Below are 9,404 nucleotides of genomic sequence, written 5' to 3'. Positions count from 1 at the left end.
AAAGAGCTCCCGTGCTGTTTTTTGTACAAGGAAACAAAACATCAAAACATTGAAACATCTTTCTACAAAGTTATCTTATAAAGAAATCCCACAGAAAAAAGGAGTGAGAGCAGGTGAGAAGACCAATAATATTGTCGGTGACCATGCAAGATCAAAATTAAAGGGATTTTATAGTTTTTCTGTCACATGGATTTATCTTGTTAAACTCAACTACAGTTTGCAAGGCCCGATCTAATTCTGTCTTTGAATAATGACAAACAATCTAAAAAGGCAGGCCTCACAGCAAATACGCAACAATCAAGTTTGTTGTAAATTTATTTGTGAGTTATTCTCAAGCAATGTTACAAAACATTTTAATATCTTGATAAGAAAATAAAATTTAAATAAAAATACATTCAACAATACATCATAATACAAATTAAAACTAATGATAATTTACAATCCAAATAGACCTAATTACTGAATATTTTCTTTCTAAACTAATCAAAATGAAGGCAACTTTTATTATTAATTATCCTACTTGTACCTAATTAAATTCTAGAACATCTACTGTCTTTTAAAAATTATTAAATGAGAAATTAAATCTTAATGGTCCCAAATATTAAATGGCCTTTGTTTTTGCTAAATATTCCAGTACCAAAGCAAATAAAAAGTGCATATTTTTCAAAAAATGTTGCAATAGCATACAATTTAATTTGTCATAAATTTGACTTCAGAAATAATAGAAAATGGCTCCAGTGAACAGACATTTTGCAACAGGGTTGGCCAACACGCACCAAGCTTAACTTTGACACTCAATAGTGTTCAACTTTAATGGCAGCTTTTTAATGGAAATTCATTGGAGCCACGTGACTTTGGCAAAACACATTTCTTGGCATTAATAAAGATTCTATTTTCCCTTAATTTCAACTGATGTCAAATAAAAGTCCCTTAGAATACAGATTTATATATAAAAGACAAAATAATTGCAGATGATTAAATGATTGTGACACTGCAGATACTGGTTCTGAATTCCAGGTATTCTCTAATAGTTCCTATAGTATTAAAACAAATATTCATTTTTTACAATAGTTACATTCATTTCAAAAGATATTTCAGTCTTGCCACTTGGGTTGTATTTCTGTAGAAAGCCTCTCTACAGCAGTATTGAAAGTGTACAGTGTACATTAGAGTTTTCAAGCACTGTGAATTTTTATTCTTTCTATTGGTAAGTTAAATTCTTAATTATTTTGGGTAAATCATGATTGTAAAAAACACAAGACCCCACAATAAATGCTCCAAAAATAAAAAGTACCACATATAGACAGTTGTATTTAATACTGTTGAAGCAAAGTTGCCACAGTAATACCTTTGCTTCTTCCTGGTTCTATACATATATATCCTTTCAATACAACATAAATTCTCAGATGAAGCGAGCAAGAAAATTAGTCTTCCTAAACTCAAGAATGCCAGTTTAAAATTGTGTTAACTGGCAAATAAGAATCCATACAAACAAAGACACAAAAATATCACTTAAGCATTGACAAAACATTGATCATTCAACTGATCATAACAAGCAGATACTACAAAGTATCTAAAAATAATCTGGGATAGTCCAGATATCTAAAGTGCTTTGAGTGATTATACTAGAGATGCATTATTTATTAGATTTGTAGTCAAAAGATAAACTGGGCATCATTATTATTTTTTATTAAAAAAGAAAATCATATGTGGGATCATGTAAGTTCATCAGTACTTTCCTAACCACAATCTGTTCACATTTGTGTCTGCAGGCAAACTTTTTTTTTGGGGGGGGGAGGAGAGGGGGATATAGAGGAAAGGTTGCTACCCTGCATTTCGTATTAAAATAAAGAAAAAAAAAATCTGTACCTTAAAAAAATCCTAAAGAAAATAGATAGTGGTCTAATGTCACTCCATATATTACTCACCCCAAATGTAAACACAAGGCACAATAAATGTTCCCTGATTTCTTYTTCTTTAGTACTAAAAAAAAAAAACCCAACAACAAAAAAAACAAAAAAAAAACCCAAAAAAACTAACACTGGTATCTGCTGTCCAGATTATACGCAATATACTGCATGATTTTGTAAAACTCCAGGATTAAGTCAAGTCAAGTGCTGACAAAACCTAACATGAAAAAAAAAGTCAAATTAATTGAATATGAAGCTTTAGATTTTTTCCATGTTGAAGTATCTCAGGATTTCAATTTCAAGATCCACATCAGCAGGGCAGGCACTCATGGTAAACCAATGCAAGTTTGCAGTATATATAACTCAGAGATGTAATCCAATCAACAACTACTGTATTGAGTTTCTTTCATTAAAAAGCTTATTTGTTTATAAAGTTCTTTCCAATAAGACAGTAATGGCAGAAAAACATTTAGATTTATTCACATCTGTTACTTCAAGAACCTGGAATTTCAAGTTCTTCAGCAAAATGGGAATAAACTTTAAGACCAGATTTCTGACCAGACAGTTTTCTATTAAATATTAAATAGATTGTCAATACAACTAGCATTTACGTTCATTCTTAAATACTTTGCAAAAGTGTAGGTAATGAATAAAAAACAAACAAACAAAAACACCACCAAAGACAACCCAGGAACATTTCCAGTTTCTTCTTCTTCCACATAAGAAACAGTTTGTTTTGGTTAGGAAACTTTTCCAACAATTGGATTTTCTCTGGAAAAAATAAAGCATCACTTGTAGATATTTTTAAGGTAATATTTGCTTTCCAATTCTCATCATATAGTTTTAATGAGGCAAACATTCTTTGCACAATTTCTACCACTACTTATGGAATTTCACTGTTTGCTGAAAACCTCGTGCACTTTTATCAGAAACTTCTAAATCAATTGTCAATTTTTCTGAACAGCTCAGGTCAAATATTAAAACTAGGCAAACCAAATAGATGTCAGAGCATTCTTGTGGTAAATCTAGCCTTCCTGAAGCCAAGAAGAAAACAGATACCTGACTAGTGTTGTTCCATAAATATTAGCTAGAATCAAAGAGAAACGAAAGAATCAGCTCTGGAGCAGCTGTGTACTCCAAAGAATAGATTCTTTGAACTTCACCAAAAATAGTCCTTTTCACTTAATATAGCAAGTGAATTAACAAACAATACAAATATTGCCTGAAAGATATGTATGCAGTATAATCTTTACAGTTTTATATAACTTGGTATCTTAATTGAAAAAGAGATTTAATATTACAAAAAACATTAGAAGGTAGGCAGGCAATTAGGAGTAACATCTAAAGCTCACACAAAATTTAAGTTATAAGGAAACAGATCCATTGTACCTGCTGATGGGAATCTCAACATGAATACAGACAAATCCTATGCCAGAGCTGCTTTTTGTGTTATCTAACAACCTGTAAAGAGTTTCATTACAAATACAGCAAATCAATTCGCCTTATCTTCTTCTCGTCCGTGTGTTGTAAAGATCTAACTTTAGCTTAAATCAGTTACCTCAACAAGCCTGACCTCATTCTGTGATTTTTTTTCCACAGGTTTACGTATGTTAAAATTATGTAAGATACTTACTCACTGCCATATTTAGCACTAGATGATCTCTTCTTTCGATATTTTTCATGGGAGTCATTCAGCTTTTCTACTATATCTATTATTTGTTTAAGCGTATGAAAGGTTGCTACAGAGTCTTCAATTGTGAAGTTAGAATAGTCATCTGGTTCTTTCTGTGGACCTTGATAGACTGCTATACTTCCACAAGCCTCTACAAAAATTACCACAAATCTCAGTTAGAATTTCTACTTTTAATAAAGAGATTTCTTATAATGTAAATTTAAATAGCAATTCTGAAATTGTGAAATATAAAATTACTCTAGCTTATATGTAAAGTGGATTAAGACAAAAACAGGAAAGAGCATCAACTAGATGTACTAACATTTTTGTGGCTTATTCTCTACTAGTTGTATATTTATCTTTAGCATCTAGATCCCTCCTGTTCACGTTACCAGAAGACCAATGTTTTCTCAGAACTCAGCCATGCTGCATATAATTCTTTCCCTAGGTAGGAAAAGGAGAAAGGAGAGCAAAGAGAAGAGCAACTGGCTATATTTGCAGGTATCCTCTTAATTAGACTACTGTTGAGATTTTCTATATGCAAATTTATTTACAACATGGTGCACAACCAGTGCCTACTGAAGACTGTTTGATACTAGAGCACTAAGGACTCAAAAATGCACTCTATATAGTCTCTACTATAAGATATCAAATTGATATCAAGGTAAGGGATTACAGCTGATTAGTACCAATATAGTTCTTCTGAATTACTATTTAAATACCTTCCAGCTTCTGAAGCTTAGATATGTTGATGGTAAAAAGTGAGTAAATCCTCTCTGTCTCTCTATCTCCATCAATCTCAATTTGAGTATCAGCAGGAACATCTCTAAAAAGAAAAAAAAAAAGACATGGGTAGTCAATATAACTAATTCTCTAAAAGGTTTGAAAGACAAAAAAAACTGATTCAGTTTCAATATATTTAGCCTTTTATTATGTCTAAATTTCACAGTTGCTACACAAGTGTATTTATTGTAACCTTTTTTGTATTCTATTGTAAAACTTTTACAGAAGAATATAAAGTTTTGAGGGGAATAAGTCCAGAGCAGCACTAAAAATGGCCTTTTTACAATAGAATTTATTATTCAGTACTTCAAGAGTAAGAATATTTCAAAACACCAAAGCCAAATTAAATGATGCTTTAAAATTTGCTATATTTGGAAACTGACCAGAATAGAACTGCAAACAGCATTTCTAGCAGAACACTTAAAGGAACAGAAAGATGAAAACAACAAAAAGTTATTTGGGAATGCCAATCTTCTGAATTTATGAGAAACCTAATATACAAATGAACTGAGTAACCTTGAAGAATAAGGCATTTTGCAGAAAGTTTACTTGTAGCATTTATTCTGAACTATATTCTACAAGAATTGAATTGAATGTCACCTTTAATCTTTAATTTTTAGAAATGACTGAATTAAGGATAAACTAATTTAAAAAATGATTATAGCATTTGTTTGTTTTTTAAAACTAGCAGTTTAAGGAAAGGCATCAACATATTACAAGATGTTTTGCATTTTTTGTAACATACCTACAAACCACTCCCCCACCCCCACCCCCCCCAAAGAAACAAAAAAAACCCTAAATGATTTGTCTGAATCTACCTCCAAGACTGGCTTGTTTTCTTAGTACAGTTTAAAACAGTAAACAGTAAGATTAAAATGAAAAATGGGTTGCATAAAACAAGACAAAGTCATTAGTGAAAGTGATGGACTTTCAGGCTAAACCCTATGCTGCAAGCTATTTCAATAACTTCATATAAATGACCTAGAGGTGTCATATTTCTGCATCAAACTTGGCATTTGAACAAACTTGGGAACACTCATCTGTGTTCTTAAGTGCATCAGAAACAACAGCCCTCAAAGAAAAATTATCACCAGTCAAGGTTTGCCACAGATCACGTGTCTTCCTCCCAACATGCTCTGTACTCCTTATGCACATTAGGAGCTACAAGGACAGACAAGGAAGATGCTAGCTTCAAAGCTGCTTTGGGCTGCCACTCACAGCCAGGATACAACTTAGAAGAGTCAATTGCTGATCGTTCAGAACACAGATGATGAGAGAGGCATTGCATCAAAACCCTTTTATTTTATCCAGTTCCCACTCTGAGAAGAAATACTAAAACGTGGTATGAAACAGAACAGAAATGTTACAGTCTCCCCCAGAGCACTCTGTGGGGAGAAAGAAAAAACCCTATACACTGCTGAAATTTCTATCAAGTACTGATACAGTAGTAGCACACAAGGTAATCCAATTATCAAGAGTAGAATCAGCTATGAAATAGACTGTTCAGCATAAAAAAGCTGACATAAGCCATTCAACATTGCTGAATTACATACTGAATTGACTACTGTCAATATTTCATATGACTAAAAAAGTACTAGATGTATTAAAAAACAGTACTCCAAGCCTTAATAAGATGTTTTTAGTAGCAAAGCCTGCTAAAACAGATAGCAAAATCCTTGCCTTCAGATTCTCAAGTTCTATAGTGAAACAACAGATTCTGTCCTACAAAACACACACATTTTTATTTCCGAAGCAACTTACGCAGTGCAACGAGCACAGCCCACTGTGTTCTCTACGGTAGCCTTGCAGCAAAGCCAGTTCCCATTCAGAAAAGCAGAAGGATGGTAAAAAGTAAGTCTCTTCTGATTGCATCTTGTTACCCGGCAGAGAGCTTCTATCCACTCACTAGCTTCTACACAGTTATTTGCTTGGATGTAGAGTGGCTTCTCTCCATGTAGTACTTGAAACATCTGTAGATGGAAAAGTAACATTATTCTGCTCAGTGAAAGAGTGCAGTTATTGAACAATTCTGAATACCTTAAAATTGATACGGGTTCTCTGGCAATTCATCAGAGCCAAATTAAGACAAAAAGTGAGAAAAGGGAGGAAGACTTTCTTTTCCTGCCAACACCTCTCTCCAATTATACTACAGAGCCCTATTCAGGAAAAAAGATAGTTCCCTGTGTTCTGCTTACACTATTTCCTCATCCAAACGCAAATGCTTAAAGAATCAGAACATGATACACTTTCTGTCATCTTCATTCACATAGCTAAATGTGACATCAACTGCCTTTGTACCTCATATCCTAAGAGTAAAAGGCAATTCCCAAAAGCCTTAGGCTGAGAATGACTAAAGGAAAGCAACAGCTGTACTTTTACCACTGCCTAAGAATTTCACATTGAAATAATGGCAGAAATACTCATGTTTTACAGGTCCAGAATAAGGCTTTGAGGAAGAGAATTGTCTCTAAAATGATGAAAGGTATTATAGGAGGTTCTCATCAAAAGAACCTCCTATAATAATAACATTTGGTAGCTAGTATTACATTTCTAATAGAACATAGTATAACGTATGATTGTTAATTAAAAGTGATTTGTAATAGGGTCACAATAGTTTTAACCTCCATTCTACAAATTTAGAAAGTGAGGCACAAGTCAAAAACAGAGAGATAAGACAGGACAAAGACCCAAATCTCCAGATTAAGTACCATATACAGAATACCAGCTAATACTGCATATAGCTGAGTTTTTTTGCCCTGATTCAAAGAGATTTTTTTTTGTGAAATGTTTAGTAAGAGGGTTTAAGTAACCCTACTGTAGCAAACTAAGCTAATTAAAATCTTCTATTTAAAGAACATGCAAAGAATTTCAAATAACTTTTGACTCACATTTTTCTTGTTGAAGGAGCTCTCATCAAGCTTCTCCACTGCAAGGATATTTTTGATTGGAATAGTGAAAATTGGTTCTTTATCTGCAAAAATTCATAAATGGACGGTAAGAATGAAACAAGGCTTTCTTTTTAAAAAAACTCAATGCACTTATACGATAAGTTCTCAAAATATACATTTTAATTGTTGAAAAAACGTACATCAAACTATAATGATGAGAGAATGAAGTGTCTCACTCAGCAAGGCACAAAGATTAGGAAATCATCTGCCATTTCTCACTTACGTATCTGCTTAATTTAATATACAACCCTAAAGTAATAAATTGAAAGAAAACTGGACAGTGAGGTGTGCTACAGAATCTGTCACATATGACATAATAGCTATTTATTTGGTTGGTTTAATTTTTCAAATAAAAAATTTATAAAAAAGAAATTAAGCTTAGCATGTTTCTTCTAAATAAAATAAAAAACAAGATTAATTTTGTTTGTTTTTCCTAAATTATATCTACCTATCCAATTTAGAAAACAGAAGTAAAAGCAAGGCTGAAATGCCAAATCTATGACTCAACTCATAGTTTATCATTATCATCCAAAGAGACTGTCTTTCAAAAGACTATCCTGAAGAATCAAAACTGTAGTACATCCAATGCCAAAACACTTTCCTATGATCCAAACGTAGGACTCAAATGAACCAAATCGAGACTACATCAGATTATTGCAGGAAACAAGTACAACATCTGTTAATGTAATGCAGGCATCAACAAAAACCTGCTTGTTAGCCAATACTGACAACCATCATGTTTGACAGTCTACAGGTCTATCTTGTGTGTTTGGCATAAAAGACTATGAAGCAACTTTGGCAGTTCTGGAATTAGTCAAAGGCAAAATTTCTTTTTTCCAATTTTTAAAAAGCAGTAACTTTGATTTTTCTGTAAATGTAGATGCTGCAGTACATGAACTGCCTTCTGGATTTGCTGTATCAGCATACTGAATAAACTGTAAAGTAAGCATCATCCAAAGAGATGAAGAACCTCAGTGTTCTGTACATATTTCTGCATTTCAGATACACAATTTTGTATTAAAGAAACTATGAAAATCTCATTTATCTTCAAGAAAATTTTACCTGTAAGTACACGTACACAGTGTAATGTCTACAAAATGATTAGAAAGCATCTGATTAAATACGATTTTGCTGAAAGCACTGATTTAATCAAATACTGACTCAATTAAACCCAAACATCTTGTGAAATAATTTTCAACTAACTTCCACCAAAGCAGGTAACAGTTTTTCTAAGAAACCTCTCTCAGCCTGCCAGCTCACTAGGCAACCTATTCAGGTTTCAAAAATCTGTAGCAACTCCAACACATCCAGTATCAGTATTTAATAATTTCCTTGCTGCAGGAGGAGGAAAAAAATGTGTTCTCCAACTTGCTGCACTGAACTGGCAGTTCTAAGAACCCTGGCTTCAGCTAAGGCTCTCAGAGCTGCCAGTATTCCCAGCCTGGAAGCTCTCGGAAACTCTAAGAAGCTAAGAGTCTCACTCCCACAGTTTGAATCTTTGAAAGATTGAGATCTTGGATCTCTCTGAGAGTCAGTCTTAACTGCATACACTAAATTCCAACTACTCTGCTGCAGAAGCAAGATAAGTAGAATTATGATACTTATCAGAAGCATCTGGAGAACAGGACAGAGGTAACTAATATTGTATACTTTAGGAAAAGAAAAAGAAAAAAGAATTAAAAAGGCCCAAATCAGATGCAAATATCTAAAAACACAGAATTATTCCAACTGTAACGGCTAAGTTAAGGAGAATTACTATGTTTTGCCATTGTAGAGTAAACGGTCACAAAACAGGAAGTCACTGAAGAGACATGCCACAAATACATTTTTGCAATAGAATTAAATATGAGTGTTTAGTAACAAAATTGTTCCTGTAAAATAAACAAAATTTACCTTGCTGTTTGTGGTAGGTGAATTCTCTACTTGTTAGACAGAACCACCGCTTCTTGAAATTCTTTTTACCAATCCGAGTCCTTCCCTGAGCTCTTTTGTACATTTCTCTGTAAAGAGAGAATCAGATGAAAATGCTTCCATTAATCTTTGAAAGAGCTTTCAAAACCACTTATACATATAACACATTATTGTTTGCCA

The 9,404-nt window shown here is 33.1% G+C and overlaps 1 protein-coding gene across 2 annotated transcripts in view; it reads right to left on the bottom strand.

The window, feature by feature from the left end:
* Positions 1 to 297: 297 nt before the first annotated feature.
* Positions 298 to 9,404, bottom strand: part of RASA2 (RAS p21 protein activator 2) — a 44,580-nt gene continuing 35,473 nt past the window's right edge. For both annotated transcript variants that reach the window (XM_085298626.1, XM_085298627.1), the window contains 6 exons: positions 9,207 to 9,313; positions 7,254 to 7,336; positions 6,127 to 6,335; positions 4,305 to 4,408; positions 3,544 to 3,733; positions 298 to 2,681 (listed from right to left, as the gene is read on the bottom strand). In XM_085298626.1, the coding sequence (XP_085154752.1) occupies positions 2,651 to 2,681; positions 3,544 to 3,733; positions 4,305 to 4,408; positions 6,127 to 6,335; positions 7,254 to 7,336; positions 9,207 to 9,313 (724 nt within the window). In that variant the 3' untranslated portion in view covers positions 298 to 2,650. The remainder of the gene's footprint in view (positions 2,682 to 3,543; positions 3,734 to 4,304; positions 4,409 to 6,126; positions 6,336 to 7,253; positions 7,337 to 9,206; positions 9,314 to 9,404) is intronic.

Source organism: Rhea americana, unplaced genomic scaffold (assembly GCF_003343005.1).
Source record: "Rhea americana isolate MKP2758 unplaced genomic scaffold, rheAme1 scaffold_14, whole genome shotgun sequence".
Taxonomy (NCBI): domain Eukaryota; kingdom Metazoa; phylum Chordata; class Aves; order Rheiformes; family Rheidae; genus Rhea; species Rhea americana.
This window is presented reverse-complemented; position numbering and strand designations above follow the sequence as displayed.